The sequence below is a fragment of the Tachysurus vachellii genome, chromosome 21 (genome assembly GCF_030014155.1).
Source record: "Tachysurus vachellii isolate PV-2020 chromosome 21, HZAU_Pvac_v1, whole genome shotgun sequence".
In the NCBI taxonomy this organism is placed as follows: domain Eukaryota; kingdom Metazoa; phylum Chordata; class Actinopteri; order Siluriformes; family Bagridae; genus Tachysurus; species Tachysurus vachellii.
This window is the reverse complement of record NC_083480.1, coordinates 10,495,234-10,517,352: the sequence shown is the minus strand read 5'-3', so window position 1 is coordinate 10,517,352 and position 22,119 is coordinate 10,495,234. Positions and strand designations below refer to the sequence as shown.

Below are 22,119 nucleotides of genomic sequence, written 5' to 3'. Positions count from 1 at the left end.
GATCAATTCTGGAATTAATTTTTTTATCTTTGTTAAGTAGTCAGAGTTGAATAGGATGGTCATTATCTCTCAATACGCTGCAATATTAGGAAGGCCGTCCTCTAAAGAACCCAACAGATCAGCTTAAATTCATGATCTTTTGTTCAGTAGTACCAAAACCCCCAATTCCCCAGGTGACAGAGCACCTTTATATTTGATACATGGGTGTGAAATCTTGCAGTTGTCTCATACAAAATCATGCACACTTTACAGATGAAGGAAGTAAAAAAAAAGCATGATTGTTTTTCTTTTTGCATTGCCGTGGTTGTTTTGTTCTGACAACCCTGCTTATGAATTTATCTGGGCTTTTTAGGAAAAGCTGCTGAGGGTTTAGTAATGCAAAGTGCTCCAGCATTGTCACACACAAATATGGATTTATGCAATGGCACCTGAAAGCCTCAGCACTGAACTTTAAAATGCATTTCTGTCCCAGAGATGAGTAATTCAACATCACTTATGCTCATATAGCCAAAGAAAAAAAGCCGAGGCCACACATGCCTTTTGAATAAATATAGAAGCTTTATATCTATGGCCAAGGCTGTTTCAGGTCTGGTATGATGCTGGAGCTACAGCACTGATAGTGTGACACACACACACACACACACACACACACACACACACACACACACACACACACACAGGGATGGAAATGCAACTTCACAAACCTCATCACAGTGAGGAAAACACAAGTGTATAAATAGCCTAGAGAGGAGGGTAGTAAATAAAAAGAAAGGAAGAAAGAAACGAAGGAATGAAGGAAGCAAGCACAGAAACAAAATTAAAAAAGCAAGAGATTTAGGAAGGAAGGAAGGGAATAAAAAGAAGGAATGAAGGGAATAAATGGAAGACATAAAAGGAATAAATGTAAAAAATAAAGGAAAGGAAGGGAAGAAATACAGTAAAGAAAGGAAGGAAGGAAGGAAGAGAGGAAAGGAAGGAGGGAAAGAAAAGAAAGAAAGGAAGGGAAGGAAAGGAAGGAAGGAAGGAAAGGCGGGAAAAAGATGTAAAATGAAAGCCATTTAGAATGCAGAAATTGTGCAAAACCTGCTTTCTCAGGCCTGCAGTATGACTACAGACATAGAATTTCATGATTGCACTAATTTCTGTCTTTGATAAACTCAGCATCACAATCAATCACATTCAGATGGTGACAGACAAAATCCGCTGCAAGAAATCATGTACCAAATCCATGTGCTGACAATCAGTCTTTAGAAATGCTGTTCTGTTTTTCTTTTCAGATTATACACAGAAGCCAATTGTCTGAATACTGAAACAGACTGAATGTTCAGCTCAGCCAAAACATCAAGTATACAAAATACAAAAGAGGATTAAATCTATATCAAGAGCTATTTCTAAGCTGAAACTACACCAAAGAAAAATATCAACAATAACAATAGTGTTATCATCTTAAAACCTGAAAATACTAATATGTAATAGATATTAGTTGCAACAACTCTTATATGTTTAAAATAAAAAGCAGATAGATGAATTCCCTGCGAGTGGAATGATTGCGAATAGGAGGCACATAGACACAAGTAATGAGTTCATTCATAATACCAGCGTGGTAAGGGTGAGAGGGTACAGATCAGAGAGACGCTTTAGATTGAGGGATATTTAATCACGAGCTGAAATCTGCCTCTAACCCGATTACTCTGGCAACCTTTTACAAAGCCTGCAGCCGACCTGTACGAGAGCCACAGCCTCAGCCTGTCCCATCTGTCCACGTCCAGGAGAAGATACATACATGCTTCCGACCCTGAGCCCTCTTATTCCCATTATTCTCTTTCAGTCTTGTTCTCCAGCAGCTACGTCTAATAGCCGTGAGTCAACCGTGAGTGCTGCATCTGTAATCGGCTTGAGTGAGTGTTATACTCACATGTCGGCGTCACCTCCATATTTGGGAGCCGGTTCCACGCTGGCACAGCTCGCAAGCAGTCGAACAGAGAAGCAAGCACTTTGGATGATCTCTGATGTGCCTGTTGGATGGCACTGGGTGGGCGTGCTGCTGATGGAACCTCTGAGTTAGCTGGAGACAAGCGCATGCAGAAACCTGTTCGTTCCTCTCCACAGCATCAGCTCTCTAAAGAGCGAGAGCATCACCCAGCAGCTTCGTTTATGTCCGTCCCAGCCTTTCAACCCAATTGGACAGACGTGGCATGGATCGGACCAATGGCAGTCCAGGCGAGGAGTCACATGGCTTTCCCAGTGGGAGGGGGAATAAAAGCAAAGCTGCTAGCTTAAACAGAGCTGCTACATCACTACTACGCTCTGATGCACCCAGGCGGCAGATTCCACTCAGGTGCCGTAGATGCTTACGTCACTGATAGGAGGGAGGAGGAGAAAGGGAACTGTACGTGAGCAAACACTCTGTCTCCTGTGTCTACTGCCCCAGCTCTCTTTCACACACAATAGGCATTCCATCTCATCCTAGAGGAGCTGGAGTAAGAGTAATTAGAATACAGTTGCTATGGAAACAGGCGAAATGTTGCCCGTCAGATTTTTGCCCCAGGAGCATCAGTCTGGCTTCTCTTTCTTCAGCAACGCACGCGCGCACACACATACACACAAAATTTACTCAATGTGACAGGCAAACCCATGGAGCGAGAGAGATAGTCTGGGGGAGGGGTAACAGAAGGTGTATGGTGTGCATATAAATACAAGATGTGCATGCATGTAAGGGTTCATCAGATTGGGCGTGTGCAGCCATCCATAAACACATCTCATGATCATCATTTTAAGGTATGTCTGACCAGCCAGTCACTTCTTGACACAAAATGGAGGTCATGCAATGACACTCTAAAAACACGCCGAACAAAGAAGTGCAGTTGGACAGTATTACATTTAATAATGTAAATGCATTTTATTTCATTTTATTTTAGGGTTTAATTATGAGACTTTATTGTCAAACAATTGCAATGAATGGTTTGTTCACTCTGTAATAATTAAAAAAGATTAATTAGTAATGATTAGACTATTAGCATCTTTTTTACACAATGAACATGTGTGATGTTTATGTGATGACCTGACCTATCAATTAAGTGAACACTACACAATAAACCCAGGACTGTCCTACAGCATATTACCATGACACCCTTAAATCTTCTGGATAAAAAAGCTTGCAATGAGTCGGCTGGGTCATGACAAAGTACTGGAGAAGTATCAAGTACACTTTATGGCCAAATGGACACCTGACCAACACAACCAGATGTGTTTTTTAAAAAATCCCTTTCAGAAACGGTCATTAGTATAGTGTTAGTCCCCATTTGCTATAATAATAATATCCTCTACTCTGCTGTAAAGGCTTTCCACTAGATTTTGAAGCATGGCTTTGAAGATATGTCCAGCAGTCCATACAGGCATTACGCTCAAGTCTCCATATACCTTTGGCCATATAGTGTATTTGCCAATGCAAAAAATAAAAGGTGGGATACATGCTATTTTGCCTAATTTTTCCTTCTCATCAGTTAACAAAAGCAATTTTAGTGAGAAAACATCCCAGGTGACCTCACTGCAATTATCATCAGCTGCACTCTAAAATAAAACAGGAGACATGGGGAAGAAATACAGCCCAAACTCTAGTCTAACCACAACCCCACTCATAAATAAATTGTGTAGTGGGATAGCATCATGTTTGACCTGGCATCAGTCTCCCACATCATCCTCAGAAGAAATGACACCAAAAGCAAGTTTAATTACAGAGCAATCGTGAAAGGGGAGTCATTAATTAAACATTCCTTGACACACTGAGATATGGCTCATCTTTGTATTCAACACATGAGTGATGAAGCTCTGTGGTTATGACTGTGCACCCTTTTCATGCAGCAATACCAACCTCAAACAGTCCGGTGTAAGATGACAGGATTTTGTACATCTCTGCTCAAGTTCATAATGATATGTTAAGAGTTTCATTTCGATTAAGGGGAAAACCCATTGGATGTCACTGTGGCTGAAATGTGGCTAAAATATAATTCCCTTTTCTGTCTTGAATATACTTGGCACTTCATATTTAAATAAGCCATAAACATATTTTCCTGAGACTATGTGGAAATATTGTTAATGACTTCCTGTGGTTTCCATGACGGTTAAGGGGTCAGTTTAACAAATGTGATGTTAAAAACAGTCACTCTGTCTACAGATATAAAAAACCTTGCTAGGGTGTGATTTCATCACACCCTGAATGCAAGAGAGCTATGTGCCACAGCAAAAGTGATGTAACCGTCATCAATTCAGCATGTAATCAAATACCTGCAGGAAAAATATCAATGTTTAAGTTCTGATATGAGGTGGTAAAAAACAAAATGCACATACCTGTATGTAAGCTTATTTAATTTATGCTTATACAACTTATGCTATGTTTCTCTTTAGAAAAATCAGTTACACGCCTTCTTACCCTCATTTTTGCCAGATCACCGCAATGGAGCTGCAGATTTTAATGAGTGCCAAAATATAGAAAGCCAGCATTTTTTTTCTTGCTGCTAGCTGAACAGAGGGAGCGGCTGCTGAATTAGCATTGATTCACAATTAGAGTGTCACCTTCAAGCCGTGTTTCTTAATGAGTGCAGGTCTAACAACCCCCTCAGTGTGACGGAGTGTAAAAATTCTATACCGCATACTTCAGGCTAATGGTTTTGCCTACATGAGCTGCTGTGATCCAAGACTGTAGGTTATTCCTCTACCCCTTTAGAAACACTGTCATGTCAACACTGTCATATTATTCAGGAACCTTGTCATGAGTCATGTCTATCAGAATCAAATTTATTTTTAACAAAACCCCACAGTGGGGAAAAAACACCAAGGCTGAAAGTTCATAAGCTACAGTTTAACCCAAAAGAAGATAGATCACAAAGAGATGTGATCCAAAGAAGTACTTTTCAAGCCTATTCATATGCACTAAGCTCTGATATTAAAGCTTGGAACACTATGGATATTACTGCTTTGCAATTGCAGGGACAAGTTTGCACAGTGATTACTATAATTACACAAATAACATTGTAGCATACATGCACACTTCCAGGGAGAGGCTGGGCTCTGCTCCACACCGACCTAAATGAAATCCACAGCTAATTACAAGTTACAACTTACTAATGCCACATGAATATTCAATCTCTCAAAAATAATTGGATTAGTGATAGAGAGCCAGAGTGTGAGAATAGAAATTAAGCCCTTTATCTATGCAGCCCGAGAGATCTTTATTCACAGTTCTGTCCTTACCTTGTTAAAGTCTTCTGATGTGGCTCTCATCTCCTTCCAGGTTTTGTTAAGCAGCTGGATGCAGATGCAGAAGAACTCCTCAAAAGAGCGGTCATGAGTGAAGAACATGGGGTGGAAGTCATGGCAATTCTCACTGGCTGTGAAGAAAGTGGATAAGTGTTAATTGTAAAGTCAAATGGGCCGGAAATGTATTATTTTTTTAATAGACCAATAAGCAATGGTCACAATTATTCAAACAATCTTGCCTAATCTCACCTATGCCTGTAAACACTCTTGAGCAGTCCCACAGACAGATTAACCAATCCCATTCACTCTAGTAGACAGTGACCAATCCCGACCAATTCCATCCACTCCTGTAGACAATGACCGATCCCTTTCACTTCTGCATACAGACTGAGCAATCCCAACCAATCCCATCTACTCCTGCAGACTGTCTGACTAATCCAAATCAATCCCATTCACTTCTGCATATGGTCTGACCAGTCTCACACAATCTGAACTGTCAACATCTGCCTGCATTCCCCTTCAACATCTCTGTTGGGTCCTGTGGTATCCCAACCCCTTTCCCTCTAGTACCACCTACCTGTACATTTGGGTGTCTTCGCTTCTCTAACTGGAATCAAATTTCAGAAAGCTGTCAGGTGATTTCAGAGGACCACAATGTACATGGCAGTGGCACACCAGGACCAGAACAGAGGAAAAACTGTACAAGGTGACCAGTTAAGCTGAATTTAGAGATGCATGATTTCTCACACCACAGCTGAGACTGGAGAGCAAGCTTACTGAAACATCCTGAAACTAGATCAAACCAGAGGATTTAGTGCTCAGCTTTCAAGACACCTACACACTCGTTGACAATGCACATGCCTAGCTATAATGCCACTCTGATTGCCAAAGAGTATTCCAGGCAATTCCATTCCTGCAGTGATCGCTCTTTATTCAAAACCCAGATTTGCCTTGTGTGGGTAAAGATCTCACATTTTGTAGTCTGGCTCAGCATAATAGGGACCTACAGCAACCTATTAGCAAGAAGCTGAGATGTTTACTTATCTTATATAAATTAGTTAAAACAAACAAAAACAAGTATTCTTTCTTCCATCTTTTCCTCCGGAGAAGGGCTTGAATAGCTGGACCACAGAATAAATCTTCTTTTGAAATTAAAAATGAAGGGGAGGGGGGGTTGTGCCTAAGTGATAAAAGCCAGAGACACAGTTATTGTGTGTGTGTGTGGTCATAAGCAGTATTGTTAAAGGTGAAAGATAAATGGAGTCCGTGATCGGTCAGAGCCCCTGCAGCGAATGCAATAGTGTTTAATACAGAACCTAGACCACTGCTGGTATGCCACGGCATGATACCAACTTGAATCCGATGTCCCATTTGAAGAGTGGCCCTGGAGGCTCCTCAACAGGCATTGGCATCTCAGAGAAGACAGGTAATTGCATTGGCCCTGTAGAAACTGAAACTTCACGGCATAATGAATGATGCCTTTAGGGTGACTAGAATCTCTTATTCGAAGAGATGTGGCTGCTCCAGCCAACAGCATGCAGTAGTGCCATCAGTGTGCTAGAAAGCAGCCTTATAAACAAGCCTTCTAGCTTTTTAAAAAAAAGTATATTCAGAGCAGCTGATTCCATCTAGTAGTTTCTACTTCCAAAAGACAAATTCAAGAGTATCGTGAGATATGGCAAGGAGAATCCTGGGCTCCACACAAAAAAGAATAATTGCTTATTGTGTAATAACAGCACTACCAAAAGTGTGTTACTCCTTTTTTTCAACAATAACCTGCCTTTTAACGGTCAATACACTCACCTGCCAATTTAATAGGAACACCTGTACACCCAAACATTCATGCAATTATCCTATCAGCCAATCAGGTGGCAGCAACACATTGCATACAGTCATGCAGTTACAGATAAGGGCTTCAGTTACTGTTCACATCAAACATACAAATGGGGAACAATGTGATCCAAGTGATCCAAGATGTCATGGCTGTGCATTTCTAAAGCTGCTGATCTTCTGAAATTCTATTATATGAGTTTACATTTACATACATGAATTCTGGCGAAAAAACAGAAACATTGTCCATGAGACAACATTGGCCAGACAAGCCAAACCGCTCAAATGACTTTTTACTACTGTGGTAAACAGAAAACAGAAAGCATGACATGGAAACAACAAAAGGAATCAGATTTAAATACATAAACTGGGAAACTGAAGACTGCAAAAATCATCTGGATTTGTTCCAGATGCTTTTATCGATGCTGAATGATCTAGTGTTGTTATAATGCCTTTATCTGGGGCAACGTCTCCCTGAAGAGAAGTTCTACAATTTGAAACCCTAAATATTTCATCATAACAATCACATCATTTCCCAATGGAAACAAATAAATAAGGATGCCTATAAATCAGACATGGCCTTGAACATCAGCACATACTGGTGACAAATCAAGTTGGTGATGTTAGTAGTAGCTGTCAGGAAATACAATACACTTAGACTCTATGAAGTGGAAGGCAAAGTTCCAATGTAAATAAGTGAAACCCCTCAGCTCAAAGAGCCCAAAACTATTACTATCTTCTTCACATTTCATCAAGCAAAGTGTGACATTAATCTGGCAGCTCAGTAACCCATCTGACCTACCATAAACCATCATAAACCCTCTGAATACCGTATCAGGGACACTCCATCCGTGACGGACTGAAAAGCCACAGAAAAAAAAAACACTTGACACATTTGTGATTCTTCGGATGTCTCCTTGCAAGCTTTGCTAAATGCTGAGTGTCAAAAACATATTTTTAATACCATTCAAGATAAAGTTTCAACTGTCCGATTTCAAAAAGCAAAAAAGAGGTAATCCAGAGGGGTTTTTTGAGCAATGTATGACCTGGTGGTTACGTCATGCTATAATGGTGTGAAATTTCAAAAGAATTTCTGAAGGGAAGAGAGGAAGCTTATAATGGATAAATGACTCAACAGCAGAACTGAAGAATCGTATGATCTCCCCTCACAGCACTATAACATATTGTGACTTTAGTTTTATAAAGTTTTGTATGCCGTTCAATCTGAACACTGACAGAACCATACAATGCTGAACACTGACAGAACCATACAATGCTGAACACTGACAGAACCATATAAGGTCACAATATGGGGAGAACATTTCGATTATAAACAACCTTAAACATCAGCATGTTCTGATGAAAAATCAGGCTGGTGTTGTTTGTGGAGCCTGAGTTCAGTTCAGGTCCAGTCCACACTTAAATATTCAGTCTAATCTGAAGCATCTGAGCTCATTAACACCTACATATGTTTATATAGGATGTCAAAATAATAAGCCTCTTATAATTGTCTACAAAAATTTTATTGAAAAATATTCAGAGCTTTCAAATGGATCATGTTTTTCTAGGGCACCAGAGCTTAACATTTAAACCCAATGTGTAACGGCAAAACCCTACTAGATACGTAACTATTATTAATATAGCGTTCATGTTACCAAATTAGCAAGATAGCACTCATTTTGTGCAAAATACAGTCAGTGTTAAGGCATCAAGTTGTTCCTTGTAAAACGTATGTCCAATATGCCTTTTTATTACTTGAACAAGTGCCCAGGAAACAGATTACTTAAGATAACTGCTAATGTTACTGACAATGTCATAAGAAGAACATATCCGCAATATTCTCAGTATGCTCAGTAGGCACACAGTATATATATATATATATATATATATATATATATATATATATATATATATATATATATATATATATATATATATATATATATATATATATATGGGAAACTGAAATCCATGTGAAATTATGAAACTGTAAATGTTGATTTGATAAATGTTATTTAGAAAAATGATGTTTTTTGGTGTATTCAAAATATAACTGCAAAAAAAAAAGCATATGCACTTTTTAAGCATCTGAACAAAACCTGATATAAAACTGTCAGGGTATGATTGAAAAAGTCTACTATAGAGTAGCATACAGCCTTGAATAATTGGTCTTAACTGTCAGAAGAGTCCCCTATTAACCATCCGAGTTCAAGCTTCCACATGCTCATCATGGCCCCTTCACATTTTTTAAAAACGAGGAGCTAAGTAAATGTCTTATAAACTCTATCATCAGATATTCCCCTATCTGTGTTTTCACACAGACATGATGCATGATAAATACATTTATAGTAATAGAGCAAACTATTTTGCTTGACAAAAGCAAGGAGGGAATACTCTAGACTAAGTCTGCAAGTCACCTTGAAGACAAGGGATGAGATAGAATGATAAATGTGTAGTGATAGATGCTGTCCTGAACTTAATGAAAAACTCTACAGGTCTGTCAGTCATCCACGGACATGCCAGAAAAGAAAAATCACCTGCTCCTGTCAGTCGACTGAGCTACATCCTTAAACTAGTCAACAGTTAATCCGGTGTCCATCAAATACTGTTCGTGTCGCACTTGGAACCTACAATTCCTAGGCCCTGACTTATAATATGTCACATTGTAGGAAACGATATGTGGGTATGCGTGTTTTCCCCATTTCAGTGATAGCCACAATGAAAGATCTCCAAGTAACTTTCAGATGATTTAAACCACAACTACATAACTAATTGTCTAAATGTGATTACTGTTAAAATAGAAAGTAAACTGTTTTTTTGCTTTTATCCATTTACACACACAATCTCTATTCATTTCAGCCATGCAGGTTTAGGAAATCAATATTCTAGGTGCTAATTTAACCTATTTTCACCAAATTGCCTGTTCGTATATGAAAATATCCATTGTATGCCTTTTTACATACAGAAACCTTTAGTAAATTGGAGGCCAAGAGGGTTATGTTCTTTATTTTTATCCATTAGCCTTGGATTGCAGCATGAACAATGGCCTTAACACAACATGCAAGGGGCATCTTATAATATAGCGCTACATGACAGGTTGATAAATGCATGGCCAAATGTGAGGGTCATTTTCTTTTCAGGGGCAATTTTTTATCCAGCTGGGGAGAGCTTGGAGAGGCCAATCTGTTCATGCAGCTCTTTCCCATCACACCTCTCCTATCTACTTGACTCAAGAGCATCAAATTACTTGTAAAACACCGGAGTATATGTATTGCTGGTCTGCTGTCTCATAGTAGTAGAAACAAGTAAGAAGAGGAAAACCTGACAGATGTGGCAAAGCTTCTTCTGCTCTAATAATTATTTGCATGCAATCTAGTAGGTTTACAATACAAAGCTAAAGGTAAGAAAAGAAAAAAAAAAAAAAAAACAAACTCATTCACAGCTGGTACACCCGCTAGATGTTACTCACACCTGTAGGAAACACTGTGCATTTATGTTTAAATCGTGTATATGACAAATTATGTCAGCATGTGCATTTGTAAAATAAAATTTTGGACAGCTAAGTAGTGAATCAAATTATACACCTGAATGCATACAAGCTGATTCACTACTCAGGGGTCCTAATTTCTATTTAGTTAATTTACCTCTTTATGTTATTATGCTATATCACTTCACCTTCCTGAACACCGGACCACCGGATTCAGTGTCTTCTTTTTGCTCAACCTGACTTAAATCTCCTGCGTACACACATCGGGTTATTTGCACTTCTGTGTGCGACTCTGAGAACATTTGCAAGAGTCGTGCACAGACCTTAACACAGTTGATGCAGAAGTGCTTACGTATGAAATATGAACTTGTGCGCTAAGGAAAATGTTTTCTTATGACGAATATTGTGGAAAGTTCATGAAACAAGTAAATCAATCAGGCCATCCTGAGGACGATTAATCCTTCCATTTTTAAATGTTAAATAAATGTCTCCTTACAGACAGTTTCACTGGTTCGATATTTTATGCATTTTAATTAGTTTATGCACAGAGTTTGCCACACAAGTCTATGTGTAAGTTGCTAATATAGTTTTAAAATTTTAAATCATATTTAAGATTTTAAGCACCTTGGAGATCTGGCCCGGAGTCTGTTCTTGATGTTGTGATGTAGCTATGTTTAAATGCATCGCAGCTGATTTTGAGAGATAAATCAGCCTGAACTGTCTCCACTCTACTCCAGCAGCTGAAGGTGTAGATGCTCTTATTAGTGAGCACAACAAAAGTGAAGAAGTCATGGTTAAGTGTAAACAGTACAGTTTGACAATATATTAATGAAAAGTGTGGTTCAGTGGAAACATCCTGAGGATGCAGGAATATACTGTAGACTCTGAACCAAATATACCTCTGTACTTAACAAGGCCTTAGGGAGGAAAGTGTCAAAAAACATCCTCACTACATCGTCTTGCTTGACATGTGGACAACAATTAAAGATGATGGAGCAGTGCTCTTGCTCGACTTCCTGCCTGGAAGCTTGGCCCCAGAGGCATTTTCACAGTCTTGTCCAGGCATGATGCCAATCTGAAAAGTGTGCGATGTCTCAGTGGGAAATATTCTCAGGACCCTCATCCTAAAGAAGTTAGGTGACGATAACAGTTGTTGACATTAGTCTTCCTAATGCTGTCTGAACATGCTCACTACCAGCAGGGACAGGAAAGGCTCAAACGAGCCCCCAAAGTCTGACCTCATTTCTCACTCCTAAGCCACATCCCCAAAAACAAAAGAAACCTTCTTAGTACCCTTAGTACCTTAGTGCTGACAACACCATGAATCAATAAGCAGACGTATTCCATCCATATTCAAAATTCTTGATTAATATTACATCTACTTTTTAAACCAAGGAGTAAGAAGTCATAGTGTGGTGCAGACCACTCTGGATTCCATTAAGGCGTTCACTCAAGAAACCCGGAGGACTATAAATCTTTCAGGGTGAAAAGGCTCTCAGAGATGAGGTGAGGTGGGGACACCAGGACAGCTCATAAATGATGCATATGCTCACAGGAGTCTCTGCCCAACAGAATCCCACACGCCATTACATGATCAAAACATACACACAAGCAAAATGCCATAACTGTATAGAAGAGTTCTTGTTTCCAATACCATTTATTGCCCAGGTCAGTTATATTGAACATAGAAAGCATATAATCTTAAAAAGAGACCAAAAATCTGGACGTGTTCAAAAGTAATGATCTTCAAACCCAAGTTTATGAAGCTTATATTAGAGACAGCAGAATCTGTGGCTGTAATAGAAACTTTGGGTATGTCTCAAATAGCTCACTAGCTCCTCAGTTTGTGAATTAGAATATCATGTACACAAGTTGGGGTAAGGAATGGAATCACTGGACTCAATATTGTTTGGGACACCAATGACTCAATTTTTAAAAATCAAGCTTTAATTGTTTCTATTCTTTATTGGATCATTTTTCGTTAACAGGAAACGATTGCTGTTTATAAATATATCATTTTGCATTAAAAGGAAATGAGCTTCATTCCCACACAGTAAATTCTATAGACCAGTTTTTTGTTAAGAATGTCAGTGTTCGAAACAAAACCTTTACTGACAATCACTTTTTTTATGCTAAATATAAACAGACTGAACCTAAATATTTCAGTATGCACTTGTGATTTATGGTCATTTGGTTTGGTGTGGATGAAATTGCCTTCACCAGCAGACCCATCATGTTTTGGTCAAGTCAATAAAAGATTATTTTGAACATTACCAAATTATCAAACATCGGCTAAACTCACCAGGATCACAGTAGGAGCACACACTGTTCCTCTTCTAAAAATGTTTAAATATTCTTTAAATAATCCATCTTTAACTTTTTTATCTTTAAACATTCATAAATAATTTGCGTATAAGTATGATGAGACTTATCTGAACAGTATGGGGTATAACTAAGCTTTAAAAAGAAACATATTACACATTAATGGAGAATTCAGCTCAGCGTCCTCTGCTGTCTGATTAAAATGATTTATTTCTGTTGAAATAGTGTTATGCAGAACCACGTCACAGCCCTCACCTGGTAGCAAGATCACCGTCTGGAGTTTAGTGCTGAGATTTTTTAAAAAACACAGGTGCTGCTTTAAAAATAACAACCATGGTTCTTTCCAGGAACCTGGAACCTAACTACCTCCTCCCTGCTTACCTGCCTTACCAAATAGAGGTTCACATGATAAAATGCTGTCAGAGACAGAAGCGTTAAGAAGTGTTATTCTATCTCGCACTGTGCCATAAATGAATAAGATCAAAGAATTTATTCTGCTTGTGCTTTGTTTTTGTTTTTTTGTATTTATCTACAGGGAAAAGGAAAATCACACAGTCCAGTGAGTGTTCGGAGACTGTCACTGCGAGTCAAAATCAATGCAGAAGACCTCAAGAAAAATAATGCTTGTTTTTTTTTTTAAATGCAACACCAAACTACAGCATAAAATACCTGACGCGTTTTCTCTTAAGACAGGTTTGTACTATTACGGGGGTGTGGTAGCTCAGTGGTTAAGGTGTTGAACTACTGATCAGAAGGTCATGGGTCCGTACCCCAGGACCAAGCTGCCACTGCTGGGCCCTTGAGCAAGGCCCTTAAGTCTCAATTGCTCAGTTGTAAGTCACTCTGGATTAAGGGTGTCTGCTGAATGCCGTAAATGTGAATGTACTATTAAAAATGCAGAAAGGGCTCAGAAAATATACTCATCTCCTTTGGTTTCCTAAATAAACATGTAGCTCTTTATAAGAAACACACTTCACTTCTCCAACCTTTTCATTTTATCCCTGTATGTATTTATTTCTCCTCTCCTCTTTAAACGTGTGTCCTGATTGACAACTTGGCATATAATCTGAACTAAAGCATATAGTCTGAACTAAAACACATTCTGGACTAAATCATATAATCTGGCCAATAACCAGCCTAAACCCTAAAAAACAAAATGTGTGTGTAAAAAAAAGTCCAGAAACTGCTTAGACAATGATTGGAAACATTAATAAAAGCAAATTATCCTTTGTCATGGATTTTGTTTAAAATACACAACACATTTCTACAGTCCAAACCCAGACTTGAGAAAGTATCAGACAGATGTGAAAGAGAAACATCACACACTTACGCAGTTCTCCTACTTTGAGGATCTCGCACAGCATTTTGGTAAGCTCGATACTGCTGCGGCCGAAAGGACATTCATGCTTGTCTTCACGGCTGCTGTTCTCCAGGACAATCTAAAAATTAATTAATTAATTAAATAAAATAAAACAATTTAAAAAAACATGAATAAAAAAATGTATGCTGTACAGAACTAAAATTGCATAATGAGTATATTAATGAAAAAAAAAAAGACATGGTTGCTATAGTATCTCTTATGTCTCTCTTATGCGGTTCCTCTTTAATCTAAAGCCTGGTTTAAGTTTGAACTACCTAGAAACAAGACAGTAGTGTAGTTTTTGCAATGGCACTGCATTTTAACTTGTTTAACAGCTATATGTAGTGAGGCAGTTTACACAAAGCTGGATAATTAGGAGAAATCCTATATCCTCTGTGTCAGAGTGAGTGAGTGAGTGAGTGAGGAGAGAGAGAAAGAGAGAGAGAGAGAGAGAGAGGGTGGGAGAGAGAGAGAGGGAGGGGGAAGAACAAGAGAGAGCGAGAGGGAGAGAGGGGGAGAGAGAGAGAGAGAGAGAGAGCGAGGGAGTGAGGGAGTGGAGGAGAGAGCGAGGGAGTGAGGGAGTGGAGGAGAGAGCGAGGGAGTGAGGGAGTGGAGGAGAGAGAGGAGAGACTCATGTTTTTACCCTTATGTAGGAATCCTGGTGTTGTTTAGCAAAATACAGCATATTATCCAGAGCCAACATCCCTGGAGGAATCTGTGTGAAATCCACTGCTGGGTTCACATGATTCTATAGACACAAACACACACACGATTAGGAACACACTCTTATTTTCCCCATCACTATTTAAGTCACGTTTAACACTTATACACTGCTCTCAGACATAATAATACTACGTGCATGACTTTACTGCAATTTTGTCGACTTACATATTACTTTCATTGTTCAAATTCCCTTCAGCCCATTACAAAAGACTATAATTCTATGAATTGCACATATTACTGATACGCAAAAAGGCTCCCTAAGCCCCCAGAAGATAAGACATTAATTTTTCCTCTCATTGTGTGTCAAACCCAATCTGATATTAATAGAGAATGTGAAATGGCTGTTATAAAGAATTCCTACCACATGAAAATAATTGAAGGGAATGGTTCGGCTGTTTCTACCTAAATTAGATTCAACAAAATAACATCAGGTCATATTATATATTATAATAACATTACATCCTAAATAATTTTAAAACCAATATCATGATAAATCAATAAAAATGCAAAAAAAAAACAACACGGAGAAATCAAATACAAGACTTAAGGAGAAATTGAGACCTTGAGGTTCTTAAGAAATCACAGTAGCATCACTACACAAAATGTTTCTGAGACTTTTGAACAAAAAAACCCTGTGTTTCCCTTATTAGTGAGTTACCAAATCCTAAAGTTGTTTGTAGGAACAAATGATGTTTGGAGATGGAAATTTCCATGTTGGAAATAAAGGCACAGATTTTCAGTAATGCGCCTTAAATAAACCCATCCCTTCCACAGCAAATGGCTTTTCTTAAAGGTGGAGCAACATGATCAACTATTTGCATAATGGATTTAATTTCTGTGTTATGCGTTTGGAATTTGAAATACTGGCCAGAGTTATTTTCTAAAAACGTTCTAGACAGAACAGTGACTGTGCTAACTGGGCAGTATTTGTGATTCCGTTGTTCTCACCAGGCAGGTTACATGATCACGGTTACTGGAATAAATTTCCATTAAATTAAAAATGCAGTTCTTGTGATGTGAACTTTTGCAGGCTTTGTTCTTTATCTCTATGAAAGTGGTGATGCTTAGATGGATCGCAGGACCTCAACAAAAGAGATGAGTCAACACAACAGCTGATTAAAGATAAAGGAAAGATCTCACACTCACACAGACTTGAGCATCAATACAGCTGAAAAGAAATATTAAAAGAATTGGTAGCAATTCTATTATATAGAATTGCTACCATTCTATTCTATTAGCAAAATTGGTAGAGAAGCCGTGTTTTGAGAGAAAGAGAGAAAGAGAGAGAGAGAGAGAGAGAGAGAGAGAGAGAGAGAGAGAGAGAGTAAATAGCAGAGCAAAAACAATAGCATCAGTGCTTGACTATGTGTTTGCATTTGCTAAATCATGGAAAGTGACCACTGTTTTCATTTATTTACCTGCTGAATGTTTAGAAACCTTTCATTTTAAGCCTACGACAGCTTAGCCAAATCCTACTGTATAATGTATAAGCTCACTACATAGGGCATAATGTAATGTGTGTAAAGTGTTTCAGCATTAACATAACACCTAACAACAACAATGTTTAACAATGTTAATGTTAACACCTAACAATGTTTGAGATTCAGGCAAAGAAAATAATAAATTCATTTATTCAGAGTACACTTCTTACTTCAAAGCTTGTGAAATGCATACTTTAGAAAAATGAGAGCATGGTATATAAAACGTGCAAAGAGTGGGTTTTTACTTAAAATATTGAATAAGAAAATACATGAATAAAAAAATATATGTATGAAAATTCAAATTGTGTTCAAATATTGACATTTGTTTTTGACACGCAAACTCCTGGCTACTTTCAGTCATCTGCATGACCTGGATCTTCTAAGGGCCACAACATATGAGAACATATGGCTCGTTACACTGCTGATCCAATCAACCCCTGCATGACTCCCTGCCACATGAGGAGAACAAGCAAGAGGTTCTGATCCGTCATCCTACCTACAATTTCTGAGTATTCTGTTCCTGCGTATTTGTCGCATTTGTCGCAGTGGACAGCACACAGCAGAGTGTGGGGTATTTAACAAACCACAGAAAATGAAAGCTATATCTTCCCGAGTAATATGTTTTTTCTCACTTACTCAGACCTCACAAACTCTCTATCTCCATTATCTACTCACCTTCTCTTGTTCGCACTCTGTCTTTATGAAAATGAGCCAAACACATAATGAGGAAATTGTGATATGTACAGAAAAGACCAAAAAATTCCTCTAAGTAGAAAATATGCAGCTATAGCACCAGGCCTAATAATGCTGCTTATCTCAGATGCTAGATGATGTTAAGAAGTTAAAGTTTTGACCCAAAAGCCTCAATAGATACTATAACTAACTCAAATGCTTAACATATAAATCCCATCCATTGTGAGCATTGAATCTGAAATGGATGCATCCTGTGAATAACACCACCTGCATAAAATAGCCTGACTTTTGAGAGTAATAACGCAATGTGAGCATTTTAAATATTCGTAATGTGAAGAGATATCAGTGTAGGATGAAACAGACTTACGATGAAGCCTAGCTTCTTATAGTCTCTGGTGTACATGGACTTGCGCTTTTCAATACTGCCGCTGTTGGAATCGCACTCGACGTCGAAAGCGGTCCGACGCAGCTCAAAGATGATGTCTCGCTGAGCCTGTGTGTAAGACATGAAGAGAGAGGAATACAAGTCTTTACATGCACGCTAACAATATAATCATCATATGTTTTCATATGGTCATGTAAACGGCAAGCATGCTTCTCAAATCACACTAATTACTAACATGTCAGCCTCAACATGTCAAAGCTTTCTTCTCATCAGATTACTGATATATATATATGTATAACAACAACGGAATCAATTTACTGCCGTAATCTGATTTTTACTCGAGTTATCAGATTATTTATACTTACATAAAAACTGCCAAATAAAATCTACTCATTATCTCACATTACCAAGAGAAGAGATTCACCTGGTCCTGAGGATCCATCTTGGTCATCATGCGATCCTCCAAAAGGTTAAAGGTCAGCACTTGCAGCATATAAAGCTGGTGAGCCATCTCATCATTAATGGGCTTGGGGCTCCTGATTACACTCTGGAAGAGAAATAAGGAGAGAGCACAAAGATAAACTTTTAACCAGCTTTAATGTGGATAGTTGTGGAGCGAGAGAGAGAGCGAGAGAGAGAGCGAGAGAGAGAGAGAGAGAGAGAGAGAATCAAACAGTGATTCAGTTATCTTCCTACCTGAAACCTGGCCTCTGCTATTATGTGTTAAGATTAAAACCTGTTACAGGAAATGAGGGAGACCTTAAAAAGATCTATTTACAACAGAATCTCTAACAGCGACTCTCACTCAAGCATCAGTTAATGTGTGTTCTGTTAGTGACCCCTCCATTATTTATGCTGACCTGAAGTTGCTTCAGAGTGTGTGTGTGTGTGTGTGTCAGTCAGAAAGAAAGAGAGAGTAAAAAAAGAAAGCCAAAGGGACAAAGAATGCACTCACAGAAAGTATTATTTTGCGCAACTCCTTCTGTGCCAGGATGTGAGCCATCTCCTGCGAACAAACACACACAGACACACAAGGACACAGAAATTACAGTTAAGATGCTAAATAAAACAGTAGGATTGGAGAAACGCATTTTAAATCTCAGTCTGAATGCACTTACGGTTAGGGGACAATCAAGGATGTTGACAATGCTCGGATCATACTACCGTTACAAATGCAGCACGGAAAAAAGGAAATAAGAGTAACAAAGTGAGAAAAGAAGGCAATTCTGTTAGTAGTGCAGAAAGCAGAAAGCAGGGAGCAGGGAGACAGCTATGTCAGTACAACCTGCATTCTGTAAAATGGATTCAATCAATATGTAGAGCGGTATGATGAGGGATACAATGATGAAAGCAGTTGATCACACGAGTATTTTAAGCCAGACATAGAATTTATATAATTAAAGGAATAAGCCCATCCTGGAGGAGTTGACCTAAAAATTTAAATATATAAATGATGTTTTTATATCTATATCTATATATATATATCTATATATATATCTATATCTATATCTATATCTATATATATATATATATATATATATAGATATATATATACAGTTGAGGCCAAAATTATTAGCCCCCTTATGAAATTAGACAAAACTCTTGATTTCTCCATGGAAATGACCATTAACAACAAGTGTTTTATAGTGTGTTTGTTTCCAAAATAACAAAGACAAAATCTCCACTAAGTTTGATTAGGATATTTAATTGAAATAGTGAGTTGAAACAAGAAAGGGCAAAAATGAAACGTCCAAAATTATTAGCCCCCGGTCATTAATAGTCAATAGTGAACCCTTTCTGAGCCACAACTGACAACAACCTCTTAGAGTAGTTCTTTACTAGGTTGGCACAGGTTTCCTGAGGGATTTTAGCCCATTCTTCCATTGCAAATTGCTCCAGCTGGTCCAAATTACGTGGTTTCCGAGCATGGACATTCACTTTGAGCACTCGCCACAGATTCTCAATAGGATTGAGGTCTGGGCTCTGTGCGGGCCACTCCAGGACCTTTGTTTTGGTATCCTTCAGGAACTGTTGGACCAATTTCGATGTATGCTTTGGGTCATTGTCTTGTTGGAAGACCCAGCGACGACCTAAGGCTAGACTACGAGCAGATTTCTGCATATTATCCCTCAAAATGTCAACATAATTTTCTTTTTTCATGATGCCATGCACCCGAACAAGGCTCCCTGTGCCTGAAGCTGCAAAACAGCCCCACAGCATGATGCTCCCACCACCATGTTTAACTGTGGGAACTGTGTTCTTAGGGTTGAAGGCCTCACCCTTTCTTCGCCAAACATAAGCAACATCCATGTGCCCAAACAGTTCCAGTTTAGTCTCATCAGACCACAGACTCCCAAAACTCATCTTTACCTTTCAAATGTTCACGGGCAAACCTCAGTCTAGCTGTGATGTGCCGCTGTTTGAGTAAAGGGGTTCTTCTGGGACGATGGCCCTGAAGCCCACCACGATGAAGAGCCCTCACAACTGTGTTCCTTGAAACATCAACTCCAGAAGAGGCCAGGTCAGCAACAATCATCTTGGCAGATGTCTGGGGCATCTTGCTGATATCTCTGACTATTTTTCTCTCCAGGGTTCTTGAAATCTTGCGCTTACGACCACGCCCAGGTTTGTTTCTTACAGAATTTGTCTCCTTGTACTTGGCAATGATGCAACGTACGGCGGTTCTAGACACTGTGAAAAGCTTGGAAATGGCAGTATAGCCTTCCCCCTTATCATGAGCCTCCACTATCTTCTTTCTGAGCTCAAGACTGATTTCCTTTGTCTTTGGCATGGTGAGTAAAAGTAGTCTCTCCCAATAATGTGTTCAAGTGCCCTGTTCCTTGGAGTCCTTTAATGCTGATTGAATGCCCAGGTGTTGTTAGGAAGCCAATTGACTGCACAGGTGTGGTTTGAAAGCTGATTGATTAATTAGGTGTGTTTTGAAAGCTGATTGATTAATTGGGTGTGTTTTGAAAGCAAATATTCACAAGGGGCTAATATTTTTGACCACCCCATTTTCACTATATTTGATTATAAAGCAAGCCTAAAAATGTATTTTATATTCCAAAATGTACCAAAAGCTACTAAATAGCACTGGCGAATGTTTGATTATATCAAGTTTTATCAATGCTGCAAACATTGGAAAGATCTTTAGGAAAATGTTCCAAAATTCCTGGGGGGCTAATAATTTTGGCCTCAACTGTATATAGATATATATATATATATAGATATATATATAATAACATTGTAATTGTAACATTATAACATTGTAACATTATAATAACCTTGACATATATGTTATAAATGTCAAGGTTCAATAACGCTGTTTAATATAATGTCTAGTGAAGTAATCAGTGCTAGGGCAATGCAAAAATGATGGTATTTCCCTGATTTTACAGTGCAATTAGGATCAGAGAAAGGTTAAGTCTTTTGCATTGCAGTCTTCTTATTACAGGTAAAGTCATGAAACAAAAGGAATCTGATAAACATCTCTGTAACTCAGCCTCAACTGGCTTATTGCTTTAATAAAATGGTGAGAATATGATAGATATTTAGTTTTCCAAAAAATAAAAAATAAATAAATAAAATAAAATAATAATAATGCGATTATTTATTTAGAATATTTATTCTAACGATTTCTCGGGCCCGCAATACAGTGTGTCAACTATAAGCTTCACAAAAAAAGCAGGTAAAGATTCGTATATACAGGACAAAACCTGGCACATTTATCACAACATTCAAATACATGTGCTGCGGTCATGGGTGTAATACCAAAAAGTAATGGCACCACAAGTGTTTTCTAAAATACAACACTCATTATGTGTTCAAAATAAAACTGATATAACAGCCACCTAAAAATAATTTGTCCACAGATGTTTTGTTCATCATACTGATTCCCCTTAGTGCAATTTACCAGGAGAAAGGACATCATGAAAAAATATGAGTAGCATGCTTTTGTTTGTACCTGTCTCTTGTCCTCGGGGGCTTTCAGGAAGAGAGCATTAATCACTGCGATAGTGTAAGTCTGAATGTCCTGATCCGTCCTGAACACACAGAGAAACACAATGCCCAGGGGCACAGAAGCACAGAACACTCAGTCTTTGTCAATTGTGTTATTGTTAAATGATGATGCGTAATATCTGATGCAGGACCAACAAGTTCTGGGTCTCTGTAGGACAGCTGCTGTGCATACCCTTGAAGATGAGGCATGAGCTGGCCGATAGTGATCTCCTGCGCCACCTTCTGGTACAAGTCCTGACTATTAAGCACCATAGACTCCAGGATGGCTAGAGATCTCTGCAGCACGGCAGAGTCTGTGGATGACTTACACACAAAACATGCAATCTGCAGGGGAAACAAAAAAGAATTAAATTCTTGGTCATGAGTCTCACACACACACACACACACACACACACACACACACAAAAGGAAGCAGCCGTGTAAAGCCACTGTATTATTTTAGAAATCTGATTCATGTTGGAATAGCTTGGTGTGTACAGATGAATCCTAGGATTTAGATGCACACAACAGTGAGTCTAATGCCACAACATGGTGCTCATACGGTTTCCAATATTTTTTTCCT

The 22,119-nt window shown here is 38.5% G+C and overlaps 1 protein-coding gene across 3 annotated transcripts in view; it reads right to left on the bottom strand.

Annotated features, from left to right (window-relative positions):
* Positions 1–22,119, bottom strand: part of elmo1 (engulfment and cell motility 1 (ced-12 homolog, C. elegans)) — a 77,895-nt gene that overhangs the window by 15,256 nt on the left and 40,520 nt on the right. For all 3 annotated transcript variants that reach the window (XM_060896900.1, XM_060896901.1, XM_060896899.1), the window contains 8 exons: positions 21,730–21,881; positions 21,502–21,580; positions 18,493–18,543; positions 17,962–18,084; positions 17,520–17,645; positions 14,899–15,003; positions 14,226–14,334; positions 5,251–5,387 (listed from right to left, as the gene is read on the bottom strand). In XM_060896900.1, the coding sequence (XP_060752883.1) occupies positions 5,251–5,387; positions 14,226–14,334; positions 14,899–15,003; positions 17,520–17,645; positions 17,962–18,084; positions 18,493–18,543; positions 21,502–21,580; positions 21,730–21,881 (882 nt within the window). The remainder of the gene's footprint in view (positions 1–5,250; positions 5,388–14,225; positions 14,335–14,898; positions 15,004–17,519; positions 17,646–17,961; positions 18,085–18,492; positions 18,544–21,501; positions 21,581–21,729; positions 21,882–22,119) is intronic.